General features: G+C 38.4%; 1 protein-coding gene across 4 annotated transcripts in view; it reads left to right on the forward strand.

Annotated features, from left to right (window-relative positions):
* Window positions 1–16,233, forward strand: part of LOC103731935 (zinc finger protein 883) — a 34,797-nt gene extending 18,564 nt beyond the window's left edge. Inside the window, exons 4-6 of one of the 4 annotated variants that reach the window (XM_029562213.1) lie at window positions 3,391–3,483; window positions 11,908–12,020; window positions 12,487–16,233. In XM_029562213.1, coding sequence (XP_029418073.1) covers window positions 3,391–3,483; window positions 11,908–12,020; window positions 12,487–14,055 — 1,775 coding nt within the window. In that variant the 3' untranslated portion in view covers window positions 14,056–16,233. The remainder of the gene's footprint in view (window positions 1–3,390; window positions 3,484–11,907; window positions 12,021–12,486) is intronic. The other 3 variants (XM_008830433.3, XM_029562214.1, XM_008830434.3) reach the window with 3 other exon arrangements.
* Window positions 16,234–16,464: the final 231 nt, after the last annotated feature.

Raw genomic sequence — 16,464 nt, forward strand, 5'->3', positions numbered from 1 at the left:
AAAGATAATAAATAAATATTTTTTTTAATTCTCAACAGAATACTTGCAAACCGCATACAGACACACATCAAAAAGATCCACTATGATCAAGTCGGCTTTATTCCAGAGATGCAGGCATGGTTCAATATATGTAAGTCAATAAACGTCATAAATCATGTAAATGGACTCAAAGACAAAAAACACATGGTCATCTCAATAGATGCAGAGAAAGCCTTTGACAGAATTGAACATGAATTTATGTTCAAAGTCCTAGAGGGAATTGGACTGGACATACCTCAACATAATTAAAGCCATATACAACAAACCCACAGCCATCATTATAAATGGAGAAAAACTGGAAGCATTCCCGTTAAAATCAGGAATCAGATTTACACTGTCCACTATCTCCACTCCTCTATAACATAGTGCTTGAAACTCAAGAGCAATAAGACAAAAGAAAGAAATTAAAGGAGTAATAATTGGAAAAGAAGAGATCAAATTATCCCTTTTTGCAGATGATATGATACTATATTTAAGAGACGTGAAAAATTCCACCAGAAATCTCCTAGAAATGATTAACATGTTCAGTAAAGTAGCACGTTACAAAATTAATCTAAAAAAATCTGTAGCCTTTCTTATATACCAATAACAAGCAATCAGAGAAAGAGTACATGGAAACACTCCCTTTCACAACAGCCTCAAAAAAAAATAAAATAAACTATATCAGAATAAACCTGACCAAAGACATTAAAGAATTCTACAATGAAATTTTTAAATCTTTAAAGAAAGAGATTGAGGAAGACACCAGAAGATGGAAGGACCTCCCATGCTCATGGATTGGAAGAATTAGTATTGTGAAAAGAACCATCCTACTAAAAGCCATTTATAGATTCAATGCAATGCCAATCAAAATCCCCCTGACATTCTTCACAGAAGTGGAAAAAAGCATCTTCAGATTCATATGGAAGCACAAAAGACCTCGGATAGCCAAAGAGCAACCCTGAGCACTAAGTGCAATGGTGGGGGGATTACTATACCAGATTTTAAACTGTATTACCAAGCTATACTCAAAAAAACATGGTGTGGCACAAAAATAGACCTGTAGACCAATGGAACAAAACTGAAGACTCAAATATGAGTACATGCAATTTCAGCTACCTGATATTTGACAAATGTGCCAAGAACATTTGTTGGAGGAAAGACAGCATGTTCAGCAAATGGTGGTGGCAAAACTTGATCTTCTCCTGTAGAAGAAGGAAACTAAACCCCTGTCTATCCCCTTGCACAAAAATCAACTGCAAATGGATCAAAGACCTCAATGTGAATCCTGAAACTCTTGAAACTGTTAGAAGAAAACATTGGCAGTAACCTACAAAATATAGGTGTAGGAAAGGATTTTCCAAACCGGACATCAGTTGCTCAGGAAACAAGGTCAAGAATCAACAAATGGGACCTCATTAAACTAAAAAGCTTCTGCACATCAAAAGAAGCAACCAAGGAAGTGGAGAGAAAACACACAGAATGGGACAAAATCTTCACCAGCGACACATCTGACAGAGGTATAACATCCAGAATATATAAGGAACTCAAAAAACAAAGAATCAAGAAAGGAAGTAACCCAATTAAGATGAGCTTAAGGAGCTGAACAGAGTTCTTAAAAGAAGAAATAAAGATGGCTAAGAAGCATCTTAAAAGGTGTTCAACATCATTAGTAATTAGGGAAATGCAAATTAAAACCACTTTAAGATTTCATCTTACTTCAGTCAGACTGGCTAAGATCAAGAGAACAAATGAGACTAAATGTTGGAGAGGATGTGGGGGAAGGGGAACGCTTATCCACTGCTGGTGGGATTGCAAACTGGTTCAACCCCTATGGAAAGCAGTGTGGAGAACTCTTAAAAAACTACAAACGAACCTACCATTTGACCCAGTTATACCACTCCTTGGCATATACCCAAAGAACTCATCCTACTGCAGAGACACATCTTCATCCATGTTTGTTGCTGCTCTTTTCGCAATAGCTAAGAGATGGAAGCCACCTAAGTGTCCCTCAGCTGACACTGGATAATGAAATGAATAATGAAAGTGTGGTACATTTATACGATGGAATTCTACTCAGCAGTAAAGAAAGATGAAATCATGAAATTTTCAGGTAAATGGATGGAACTAGAAACTGTTATACTAAGTGAAGTAACAGATTCAGAAAAACAAATGATGTATGTTCTTCCTCATATGTATATCCTAACACCAAATCCTTATAAATATGTATCCAGATATAACTACAGAAACCAGGGTAATGAAAAGGAACAACGGCAGTAAAGGAAAAAGAACCTGAAGGAGAACAGTAGAAAACAGGTGTTAATAAGGGAGATATGGATAAAAATGGGGTTATTTTAATGGGAGGGAGGAGGTTATACAAGGAACATTGGGGATAAAAGGAAAGGATCTCAAGAGAGGAGAGACCATAGGAGATGGGTATTAAGGGAGAAATGGGGAAAATGGAGAAACCCTGGTGGAAGGGTTAGACAATGATACAAATAATCCCTACCTAGTTTTTTAAAAAAACAGAGGGAACCATATTAGTCCAACAACCTACTGACAAATTATGCATACAAGTAGCTCAAGGAACATAATATGTCTAGTCAAGGTTTATCGGAGAACACTTGGTTTTTGCCCAAGCTTTATCTATGTAGCACGTGAGACTGGTGGAACTAACTTTCTGGGATGTTTGACAGCCATACTTTGAGGCCTACTCGTCAGAGGGACTTAAAGGACAGTTTTTGTTCCTTGCCCTCCAAGGTCTACTAAGTTCCAGGGAACTACAGAGCATCTCTCAAAATGTCCTGTTTCCTTGTAGTCATCCTCTGGCTCTTAAATCTTTTCAACACCTCTTCCACAATGATCCCTGAGCCATTGGAGGCAGTTCCCTCAATTTTTTAATGTGTCTGGGTTGTTTCAAAATAGCCAATCTTTGTGCACAGATTTTTTTCTCTGTCTTTCTGCCTGGTCCTTTTTTTTTTTTTTTTTTTTTTGAGACCAGGTCTCACTTTGTAGCCCTGGTTTTTTTTTTTTTTTTTCCATTAATTGAGCTATTCACTTGAAAATTTTCTGGGATTTTTTTTAATGACTTCCTTCCTCATTTTATTAAATTTCTCATAAATAGTCATAATGTCTCTCTTTTTTCTTTTCTGTTTACTTAAGTTTTTGAAAGGTCGTTATTTTAGATTATTTGTCAGGCAGTTTAACAGGGTTTGAGAGTAATATTCCAGTCAGTATAGGATGCAAAACCTGTCTCCAAAGAATTTCTAAGTCACCCATCATAGCATAGCTCCTGAAGTGGAGCTGTCATCTTTCATCATTGGGCCTGACTTGGTACATTTGGATAAATTTTACATTACTTCCCTTTTACAGGGTACTCCAAGACCAAACCAGATTTGACCTTCAAATTGCAGCATGGATTTGAGTCATGGAATGTATCAAAAGCCTCACTCTGGAATCTCCCAGGTCTGTAAATTCATACTGGGCTCGGGAGGTGCACAGGAAGACAGCTCATCAGATACACAGTTCTCACCAACTTGTATCAAACCTAGCCCTGATCTCATGGATCAGACACTTTATGTAATTTTCAAAACTGTTCCCCATGTGTTCCCATTTCCCTGTTTTTGATGCTGGGTATATTTTCTTAGATTTGTCCAAAGTCTCATCCCTGTATAGGTCTGGCAAACATTTTTTGTTGGTTAGATACTTTACCTAAGAGCCCAGGTTCCACCACGCCCCCCCACCCGGCCTTTTTTTTTTAAAAGCGGCATTTTTTATTAGGTATTTGTTGACATAGTCTTTTACCATTTACTCTTTGATTACCTTATGTGCAATTACCTTTGTATTGTGGGGATATCAGTAATAAGAAACATGCATTCTCTTAAAGGATTTATGTTCAGTAAAAGAGTGAAGGGAAAATATGGGGGGATAAGGGAATGTATGGTGGTGAGATGAGAGCCACAAAGAACGTTTACCTGGAGAAGATGGAAAAAAAAACATGGGTTTTTATTTTTAAATGACGGAAAGTAATAGAGATTTTAAGGAATTATTCATTTATTTTAGTTGAACCTGTGAGATGCCAGTTTTCAAAAATTGGCATATGATACATTGGTGGATATAAATTAAAGACTATAACACCCATGATTGGAATAGAGATACAACTTTTAAAATCAAACTGTTTTATAATTTTTTATTCTTGAGAATTTCATACATGCGTATGGTGAAATATGATCATATCTTTCCCATTTCCCTTTCCAGCTCCCCATTTGTTCCCCACAACACATCCCCTCCCAACTTCACATCTTTTTTTGTTTTTGTGTTTTGATAGCCTACTAAGTCCAGTTAGGGCTGCTCATATGTGCATGGGTTTGGGACCATGCACTGGCACATGGGAAACTACCAGGGATCACATCCTACAAAGAGTCTGAGTCTTCCTCCCTTACCAGCTACAACTGCCAGTAGCTTCTCAGTAAGGGGTGGGGCCTGGAAACATCTACATCACTTGTCCTGGGATTATGGCTGCCTTAATCTTGTACAGGTAACCATAGCAGCTATGAGTTCATGAGTGATAGCCATGTCATATCCTGAAGACAGCATTTCATAGCCCTCTTCCACATCCTCTGGCTCTTACTGGCATATTTCCTGAGCCTTGGTGTTGGTAGGCTTAATACAGATAACCTGTTTACAGCTGAGCACTCAGTGTCTTTTTCCCAGCACAGTAAGCAATTATGTATCTTTCCATTGTCTGTTGCCTACTGCAAAAAGAAGCTTCTCTGACCAAGGTTGAGAGCAGCCCCAGTCTATGGAAATAAATATAAATATTTAGCAGCAATTTTACAGCATGACCATTTAGCAAAATAATAGCAGGTTCTAACCTAGGGCTTATGACCTCCCCAGCCATGAGCTTTGACCAAGATTGCAGTACCAGACACTAAACAGTTTTAAATATAGTTATTGTTGCATTCATCTGTGTAATTTATGAGAACAAGAGAGCATCTGGGTCTCCAGGATAAGATGGCAGAGTAGAAATTTTCTCCATTCTATGGGAATGATAAGAGTAAAAGTAACAAAGGAAAGGGTATTGTATTAATCACTTTTCTGTTGCTGTGATAGAAACACTGACCCAAGAAACTTATAGAAAGAAGAGTTTGATACTGTTACAGGGGAATTACAGTCTGTCATGGCAGGGAGGCATGGTGGCAGAGGTGGCTGGAAGGAGCAGCAGAATCTAAGCTCTCACATCATCATGCAGGCACAGGAAGCAAGATAGCAACTGGAGATCTGGCAAGGCTTAAGAACTCTGTAAGCCCATCCCAGTGACGTGCTTCCTCCAGGATAGCCACACCTTCTAAAACCTCCCAAAACAGCGCCACCATCTGGGGACAAAATGTCTAAACACTTGGAGCTTATGGGGAACATTTTCATTCAAACTATCACAGATATATTCAAGGGAGAGGAAGAGAGGAAGGGTTCTGGGGATCAAGAACAATGTTTCAGGACAGTTATAAAGGAGAAAAGCAATGCAAAGGAAAGTAGAAAACGGTCCACACTCCTAACCCCATCTCCCAGGTGGGAGGGAAGCCCAAAACCACAACCACAGGGTAAGCCAAAGGCATGTAAAGAACTCCTGTACCAATCAGCTAGTATGCCTGGCCACAGGAAAAACCTGTGTTGCATAAAATATGAAGTCCAGTGGTCTAATCTGTCTAGCACTGACTCTTTGGCAGACTAGGCTTAGAGGAGAAATTGATTATATTTACCAACTATACTAGTTACTTTTCTGCAGCTGTGATAAAACATCATGACCAAGGCAACTTATAGAAGGAAGAGTTTATTGGACTTACAGATCCAGAGGGATAAGAGTCCATCATGGTGGGGGAAGTATAGCAGCAGAGACAGCCAGAGCAGAAAGCTGAGTAAGCACATGAAGGAAGGAGAGAGAGAGAGAGAGAGAGAGAGAGAGAGAGAGAGAGAGAGGCTGTGAACTCTCAAAGCCTGACATGCTTCCTCCAGCAAGGCCACACCTGAAAGGTTCCATGACTTCCTCGAACACTAAAACCAGCTGACCAAGTGTTCACATACTTGGAGCCTATGGGGAACATTGTCACTGAAGTCACCACACTTACATATCTTGGAGTGCCTTCTGTTCTTGGAATCTGAAAATAAGCACTCCCAATACCAGGAGGCTGTTAGCACATTGATAGTCTCTGTGTCAGATGGCCACGAGGAAATTGTGGAAACTGGCAAGATAAGATGCAGAATCAGTGAGAAATGTAAAAAGCAGGGAGTTTGAGGTGTACAGGGTTTGGTGGTCTTTACCCTGTGAGAGGAATGAGCCATGTTCATTGCCTGTGGGTTACTTCAATGAATCAGAAACTTGAGCCCAACACTGGCAGATTGCTTGGTCTCCAGACCCTCCTTCCAAGCTCCATGGCGTTGGCTGCACAGTCAGACCAAAAACCATGACTATAGGGTCTAATAGATCACTAGATTTTCAGTCTGTCTTCTTACTATAGTGTGATTTGTTGTCAGTAGGGTCTGAAAGCATTAAGAGGAGCAGGGTCTGAGTTTCATCTGGTCTTCCATAGTTTAGTACCCTTTGACTTGAACTTAATGAACTCAGTGAATGAAATACGGGGCCTCTGGAACTGATCTTGTTGCTTGGCCCACACACCAGAGCTTGTTGATATCAGCAGTGGCTCCTTTTATGCAAACAGTGAAGTTTCTTAATTGAATGCAGCCCTGATAAAATTACCGTGTTGGGCCCAGCACTCAGCCAGCATGTAGCCCTGAGTGGTAAGAGAACAGAGGAAATACATAGCCCCCGACCTCTGCTCAAGGATTCTAGTATTAAAGGACCTAGATAAAATGCATCTCTGATCATTTATTTTTCCTTTTTTTAGCCTGTTTTTGTTATATTGTTAGTGTTTTCACTTTTGTTTGTTTTGAGACAGGATCTCCTTGTAGCCCCAATTGGCCTGAAACTCTATGTAGACCAATCTGGCCTCAATCGCACAAAGATCTGCCTGCTGCTGCCTCCCAAGTGCTGGGATTAAAGGCCTGTGCCACCATACTCGGCCCTTGTTTTCACTTTAATAGTTGAGGTTTCTTGTGTTTTTATTTTTATTGCTCTGTGTTCCTTTGTGTAATTTTATTTTCCATATTTTGTAATCAGATTATCACTTGATTTTTTAGAATTCCTTTCCTCTAGTGTTTCTTTCCTTTTTCTTATTTTTATTTTACTTATTTTACTTAATCTTTTTTTGCATTTGATTACCAATCCTGTTCCATTCTTTTATTCATTTTACATTCATTAATTTTACCTCCGTAATGCATTATTTCTTGCATGTTCTTTCTGCAGTTATTGGTAGTGTGACAGGAGTTGTCTTTATTTTACTTTTATTTCTATATCTAGAACATAGAAGTGTGTGTGTGTGTGTGTGTGTGTGTGTGTGTGTGTGTGTCTACAGTTATGGCACTTGGTTTATTTTCCTGTGATAGTGTTTTGGGTATTGAGGGTACAGGTGAAGGCTGCTCACCAAGATGGAGATTAAAGACATGGAACATATAGGCCATAAACTACAAAATGGCAGAAGTGTAGGCAAAGAAGCGCACATCCAGGGCTAGGAGGGTCTAGAGCCACAAAGTGACATGGCCTGCAAATGTGGTCACTGGAGTTAAAATTCCAGGAGTACTGAAGGAATTCCAAAAGCTGCAGAGAGAAGTGCTTAGTTAGGAACTGCTTGTTAGCGTAATGATCTCTTAGCAGGAAATATAAATACTGGCAAGAATGGATCATTGCGGGCTGGAGAGATGGCTCAGTGGTTGAGAGCACTGACAGGTTCAATTCCCAGCACCTATATCATGGCTGACAACCATCCATAACTCCAGTTCTAGAGGATCCAACACCCACTTCTGACCTCTGTGGGCATTGAACAACATGAGTGCACTGACATACATGCAGGCAATATACTCATACATACAGAATAATAATAAAATATTAATGGCTCACATATTCAGTCTATAAAACAAAATAACTGTCAAGCAATGTTATTACAACCAGAAGAGTTATTCTTTAATTATTTATTTAGTTTTATTTTGTGTATAAGTATATTGCCCACATGTATGTGAGTGCACCCATGTCATGAAGTGCCTGCAGAGACAAGAAGAGGGTGTTGGATTCCCTAGAACTGCAGTTACTGACAGTTGTTAGCTGCCATGTGGATGCTAGGATTCGAACCCAGGTCTTCTGCAAGAATAGCCAGAGCTCTTAACCACTGAGCCATCTCTCCAGCCCCAAAAGAGTTATTCTTTAAACTTGAAGACTTAACCTTTCACAATACACGTAAACTAAATCACTCTGTGGCCACTAAACCACCATTGCAGAAGATACTTAAAGGAATATTAGACACATAAAAAGAAAGATGACCATGATAAGAGAGCCTGGGAAAGAATAAATCTCGCCAGTAGAATATAGGATATACATTAAAGTGGAGAAATTATTCATCACTATTTTGTAAACCAGCAAACCTCTATGAAGAAGATAACAATGCAAAAGGTAAGTGATCTTATCTTTCCAATGAAAAGATGCACACTGGCTGCCCAGATCACAAAAAGACATCCATCTGCTTGCTGTCTGCCCAAATTCACTGCACTGATGAGGACACACAGACTGAAAGAATAGAAAATGATACTTGAAGCAAACAATTTGAAAGAAAGCAGTAATAACTGTATTCATGCCAAAGAAAGACATGTCATTATGAATTTTACTGCACATTTAATAATGGGATAACTCATTAAGAAGTCACATCAATTATTACCATATATATGTACTATTTATTGGTGCACCCAATTTGTTAAAACAACAATTATATATCAAAAGGGCAAGATAGGGAGCTGTGGAGATGGCTCAATTGGAAAGTGTTGCCATGCAAGCACAAGAACCCGAGTTCAGTCTTTATCACCCACATTAGAAGACCAGGCATGCCAGTGCACACCTGTAATCCCACTGCTGGGGGGGGGGGGGGGAGACAGGAGGATCCTCTGTCTCACTGGTCAGCTGTGCCAAATCAGAAGTTCCAAGTTCAGTGAAAGACCTTGTCTCAGAAAATAAAGGGAAGAACAATGGAGGAATAAATTCAACATTGTCTAGCTTCCACATGCATATCCACACATTTGTACCTTCACTTGCACACAAATGTATACACACACCCACAGAAGGACCAGCTGACACTATACTAGTGGGTGATGTCAGTACCCCATTCTCATCAAGAGATAAGCCATTCAGACAGAAAAGCTAGTAAAGAAACATTAAAGTTAAACTTCATGTAGCTCAACTGAATTTAACAGACATTTACAAAGTATTCTATCTCATAGGTATAGAATATACATTCTTGTCAGAAGCCCATCATGGAACTTGTCTTAGAAACTGATCACATTTCAAATGATAAAACAAATAATAACAAGCACAAAACATAAAAAAAAATTTCTTGTATCTTTAATCAAATGGAATAAATGTAGAAAGCAGTATCTAATGGAACTAAATAAATAATACCCATATATGGAGATTGGATTATATAGTTCAAATATTCAGTGGGTCATTTAAGAAATAAAGGAGCAAATTAAATGCCTAGAAGCAAGTCACCTTGAAAATATAGCCTACTAGAATCATTTGGTCAAAGTAAAGGGAATGCTTAGGGGAAAATATATAGCTATGAATGTCTACATTAAAAATAAAAAAGTCAAATCTCATGGGCATGGGCATGCCTTTTTATTCCAGTACTATGGAGGGAGGGGAAGGCAGGTCTTGGTGAGATTGAGGCCAGCCTGTTCTACATAGTGAGTTTGAGGCCATCTCGTGCCTGGATAGGGAAACCCTTTCTCAAAAGAAAAAAAAAAAGAGATAAAATCGCCAACATGTGCATGTGTGAAATCTCACATAGAAGCCCCCTATTTTGTATACTAATAAAACATCCAAAATAACCTAATGATGCACCTCAAGATCAAAAGATAAGAACAATTCAAACCAAAAACAGACAGAAAGAAATCATGAAAATCAATGTGGAGATTAATAAAATGGAAACCAAAAGAACAGTAAAAGGATCAGTGATGCAAAGAGTTGCTTCTTTGAAATGATACATGGGATTGATAATGCTTAGACAAATTATCCAAAACAGACAGTATATTCAGATTAATAAAATTAACAAGGAAAATGGGATGTTGCAACACATACCACTGAAATACATGGATTATTTTGACAGCATATACCAATGAAGTAGAAAAGGTATGCATGGTCTACTAAAATTGAACCAAGAGCATATAAATAAATACTCATTAAACAATGATATGAGAAACTGAGGAAGAAACTAGAAAAAGGAAAGATCACTCACGTTCATGCACTGGTGGAATTACTACTGAAAGAAAATTGTCTTTTTCAGGAAAGGAATCTATAGGTTCAGTGCAATCCCCAGGAAATGCTAGTACATATCATAGAATTGAAAATACAGTATTAAAATTCATGTAGAGGAAACACGAAATGGCTAAAAGAATCCTGTGTAAGTAAATAGTAATGCTGGCACTATCACAATAACTATTTAAATTGTGCTACAAAAAAATGACATCATGCTGGTCCCCAAATGGTTACATAGATAGACCCATGGACTAGAATAAATGATGAAGTAGAAGTACATTCACACACACGGCCATCTGATTTTCAACAGTTACCAAAAATCTAGAGTGCTTTCCTAACATGCATGAAGACCCATGTTGGCCCTCAGCACCACATAAACCAGGGATATTGGCCCATGCCTGTGATCTCAGCAATTGGGAGGAAAGCATCTCAGGGTATACACATGAGCAATGATTTTTTTTTTAATATGATGGAAATAACTCAGGAAATAACTGCAAAATATTGCCAAATCTGAAGGCTGTAGCGGTGGCTCAGTGCTTAAGAGCTTTTCATCCAGAGGACCCAAATTTGGTTCCCAGAACCCAGATCAGGCAGATCTCAACATGTATCACTCCAATTCCAAGAAGGATTCAATGCCTTTTGCAGGAAAATGGATGTAACTGGAGATAGACATATTAAATGAATTATCTCAGACTCAGAACAACAAATGCCATATGTTCATCTTAGATATTTTAGAAAATAAAATTATATGTGTACTAATGACATGAAAGTAGAAGCCAAAGTATTTGGGGGACAATTGTACTAATGACAAGGAAGGTGAGAATAGGCAGGATAATGAACTAAAAAACATCAATTGGACATTATTTTATTCTCAGTGATTATAAGAAAACTGTGTGTGTATTCTAGTTTTGTAAAAATATAAATATGCATTTATATTCACAGAAGGATTCTCTGAGGAATAGTCAATAAAATACTGTGTCAGTGGTGTTTCTATTTTTACTCAGATAGTATAATAGACATGGAACAGGGAAGAATGACAGCTAAAAATTGCTGTGTGGAAATCTATAGCTGGGAAGTTGGTGAATACTTTATCTCCACATGTTTCAGCAGAGAAAATCAAACAAAAATAACTCAGCACTGGATATTTGCTCGTGTAATTTGTTACATTAATTCATTGGGACTAAAATGTATATACATAAGAATATTTTAAAACTTACAGCCAGGCATGGTGGTTCACCCATTTAATCCCAGCATGCAGGAGGCACAGGCAGCTAGATCTCTGTAAGATCAAGCCCAGCCTGGTCTGTGTAGAAAGTTTCAGCCCAACTGGAGCTAGAGGGAGACCATGTCTCAAAAAAAGAAAGGAAAAAGGAAAACCCTACACTTGGAGCATAAAAAAGCACTACTTTACTTTTATATTTGAATTGCCTTAAAAATTCTTATGTATGACTCATGGATATTGGTTTTTAATATCATTTTAGATGTCCATAATATGAGAGACCTGGAAAATCAAGAGACACATTTGTGGCAAGTTGAAGTCTCCAACAGCATCACATCATATGAACAGATGGTTGAAGTACGTGAGACATTTAATGTGAGCTCAAACCGCATTTCAACACTAAGGAGTGTTATGCTTCTTCAGGAACTTAATATGGCAAAATATACTGCTTCTCCACAGTGAGACTGATGAGCTGCAGGCTGGAGGAGAACCTGATCATTTTAATGTGATAGAGAAACTCTTCAGATCTCTGAAACATGAGGTCTGACAAAAATTAAAATTTTCAGTGTCATTCTCAGTATTTTGAACCAGTGAAATCTTTCCACACAAAGCTAATCTTACTGATACATAATTTTATACATGAGAGACACCTAATAAATTCAATATGGTAATCCTTAATGTTTACAGGACAATATTGTGTAGCAAGACTAAAGTCAGTAGAGAATATCAAGTACACATAGAGCAATAGTATAAATCTAGTGATTATGTGAAAATTTTCATTAAGAAATCAGACCTAAAAATGTCAGGATATAAGGAATAAATCAAATTCTTTTATCTCCAGGCAGAACTGAAGATTCAAGAGAAAATCCATCAATGGACAAAACCCTATGAATATAAAGAATATGTGGAAATGTTTTGTCAGAATTTACAGCAAACCAGAAATCATACATCTTGCACGTATGAGAATCCCTATAAATGGGAAGAATGTAGAAAAACTTTCTATTATCAGTCAACACTCACTCAGCATCAAAGATTTAATATAGGTGAGAAACTCTGTGAGTCTCCACAATGCTGGGAAATTTTCCCCTGGAAGTCCCAACTTAAGAGTTTTCATGCAGGTGAGAAACGCTATGAATGTGAAGAGTGTCAGAAGTCTTTCCACCGTAAGGCAAACCTCATTCGACATCAAAGAAGAACTCATAGCAGAGAGAAGCCTTATGACTGTATGGAATGTGGGAAATCTTTCTACTGTAAGTCAGATGTCACCCGACATCAGAGAAGAACTCATAGCAGAGAGAAGCCCTATGAATGTATGGAATGTAGTAAAACTTTCTACTGTAAGTCATATCTCATTCGACATCAAAGTAGAACTCATAGTAGAGAGAAGCCCTATGAATGTGTAGAATGTAGTAAAACTTTCTACTGTAAGTCAGATCTCACTCGACATCAGACAACTCATAGTGGAGAGAAGCCCTATGAATGTAAAGAATGTTCTAAAACCTTCTACTACAGATCAGACCTTGCTAATCATGAGAGAACACATACAGTTGATAATCCCTATGAATGTAAAGAGTGTAGGAAAACGTTCTGCTCCAAGTCAAGCCTCAATCAACATCATAGAATTCATACAGGTGAGAAGCCTTATGAATGTAATGAATGTAAGAAAACCTTCAACTCTAAGTCAAACCTCACTGAACATCAGAGAAGAACTCATAGCAGAGAGAAGCCCTATGAATGTAATGAATGTTGGAAATCCTTCTACTGTAAGTCAGAACTCACTAATCATCAGAGAACTCATACAGTGGAGAAATACTATGAATGTAAAGAGTGTAGGAAAAATTTCTACTGTAAGTCAAACCTCAACCAACATCAGAGAACTCATACAGGTGAAAAACCCTATGAATGTAAAGAATGTAGTAAAGCTTTCTACTGCAAGTCAAACCTTAATCAACATCAGAGAACTCATACAGGTGAAAAACCCTATGAATGTAAAGAATGCAGCAAAGCTTTCTACTGCAAGTCAAGTCTCGTGAAGCATCAAAAAATTCACACAGGTGAGAAGCCATATGAATGTGGAGAATGTAGAAAAACTTTCTATCAAAAGTCAGATCTCACCCGACATCAGCGAACTCATACAGGTGAGAAACCCTATGAATGTAAAGACTGTAGCAAAACTTTCTATTGTAAGTCAAACCTCAATCAACATCAAAGAACTCATACTCATGAAAAACCTTATGAATGTAAAGAATGTAGGAAAACTTTTTACTCAAAGTCAAACCTCACTGAACATCAAAAAACTCATACAGATGAGAAACCCTATATGTTTAATATCGATTGTCAACTTGACAAGATCTGGAATCACCTGGGAGACAGGCCTCTAGGCATGCCTGTGACAGATTATCTAGATTAAGTTAGCGTCTGGGGATGTCTGTGAGGGATTATGTTGATTAAATTAATACAAATGGGAAGATCCACTTTAAATGTGGGTGATACCATTCCCTGGGCCCAGGTTATGAACAACATGGGAAGGAGTGGCACCCTTCCCTAGGCTGAGGTTCTGGATTACATGTAAGAAAAATAGATGGGCATGAGCATTCGTTATTCTCTGCTTCCTGACTCCAGATGCCACTTGACCAGCTGCCTCAAGCTCTTGCCACCATAACTTCCCCACTATGGTGGCTTGTACCTTACACTGTGAGCCAAAATAAATCCTTCATGAAGTTGCTTTTGTCAGGGTATTTTGTCACAGTGACAAGAAAAGTAACTAAATAGGAAATTGATTCTGAAGTAGGGCCTTGCTGTCATCAACTTAAATACATGGTTCTTAGGCCTTTGGTAGTTGCTTGCCGGAGGAATGTGAAACTGAAACTTAGGGCTAAACAAACCCTTCAAATCCTATAAACAGAATTTAATGGTCCATTCTGTTAGAAGTTTATAGTTAGGAAGCAGTGAAATGTGCTGTTGAAACCTGGCTCATGAAGTTTCAGAGGGGAACAAAGACTATCAGGAGCTGGACTACAGGCCATTTGTGTTGGCCAATAATCTGACTACATTCTGTCTGTGTTGTAAAAACTTAGTAAAGTTGTACTTAAAGGAAATGGACTAATTTGGTGGATAAAATTTCAAGATAGTAGCGGAGTCATGCTAATACATAGATACTATTCACTGCACTTATAAAAGTCTGCAATGAAAAAGATAAAATGTTTGGTAGAAAGATAAAAATGTGTAGTTTGTCAAAGATTAAAAGAGCCAAAACAAATTAACAGTTGTGGGCAACCATATACTGAAAAGAGGCTGTAATTGTTAAAGAGAACCATCCTGCACTGCAACAGGACAATAGGAAATGTGCCCTGAGTGCAGGACCCCACCAGGCAAAGATTCCACTTGGGAAAATGTAAACTTATTTGAAAAGAGAGTTTGAACTGAAATGCAGCTGAAGAGGTTCTCTCCTCCTTGAAGACAACCACATAGGGAAGTGTTTTTCCATGGTTAGCACACAATAGCTGATACAACTTTGGCCCAAAGGAGCCAGTTTACATCTCTTACTAGCAGCAGCTCTTGGAAGTTTGTCTACATGGTACTGGTTTACTAGATATGAAAGGTGTGCAATATGGTATGATTGGGAGTAGGGGGGGTCATAGAGTCTTGCTTCTCAGTTTCAGAGAGCACCTGAGGCTAGACAGTGTGTGACAAGATTAGAGTCTCTTCAAGGAGGCCCTTACTGGCCACTGCATGCAGCTGTGAAGATGAAGCCTAAGTTACAGTGGAGACTGGTATATTGGAGATTCCAGGACCATGGGACATTTGCAGGAAAGTTGCAGGAATGGAGTGGAGCCATCCTAAGAGTTTGAGTGTCTTACAGGTAGCAAAGCTGGGCCGATAGGGCTACCCAAGCACTTTGAAGTCCAGATGATTCTGCTATGAGCCTCTGATGCTGGACATGGCGATGCAGGATTGTGTTTTCCCTGCTGAAATTTAGCCTTGATTCTTTTTTTTTGTTTTGTTTTTTTGGAATGGGAATGTTTAACATGTGCTTTTATGTATTGGAACTATCACTTGTCTTTTGATATTATAGGAGCTCACAGTTAAGAGATTGCCTTGATCCTCAGATGAGATTTGTACTTTGGATATTTAGTGTTAGAACTGTTAAGGTTATGGGACTTTTGATGTTGTATTTAATGTATTTTGCATCATGAGATGGTCATGAACCTGTGTGGTAGGGGGTGAAAGGTTCTAGCTTAGCAATATTCTTAAATGTTTAGGAATGGAGTTGCGATGGTTAATATTCATTGTCAGCTTGACAGGATCTGGGATCATCTCAAACCTCTGGGAATGTCTGTAGGAATTATCTTTATTAGGTTAATTAAGGTGGAAAGACTCACTCTACATGAGGGCAGCACGATTCTGTGTTGGGGTCTGGACTGCATACAGAGGAAAAAGGTGACTGAAAATATGCATTCATTGTTCCCTGCTACCTGAGTGGATGCCACTGGACCAGCTGCCTCAAGCTTCTGCCACCATAACTTACTGCTCTAAAATGGATTGTACCCTTGAACTGTGAGCTGAAATAAACCCTTCCTTAATTTGCTATCAGGGTATTTTATCACAAATACAGGAAAAATAATACACCCTATGAATGTTAAGCATACAGGAAAACTTTCTACTATAAATCAAACCTCATCTGATATCACAGAATTCATATGGGTGAGAAGTCATGTGAATATAAAGAATTCACAAGGAACCTTTTCTACCAAAACTCATACTTCAACATGAGATGATTCATGGGTGAGAAGCCCTAGGAGTGTACAGAATGCAAGAA

This window comes from Nannospalax galili, unplaced genomic scaffold, assembly GCF_000622305.1.
Source record: "Nannospalax galili isolate Female #2095 unplaced genomic scaffold, S.galili_v1.0 scaffold1275, whole genome shotgun sequence".
NCBI classification, from domain to species: Eukaryota; Metazoa; Chordata; class Mammalia; order Rodentia; family Spalacidae; genus Nannospalax; species Nannospalax galili.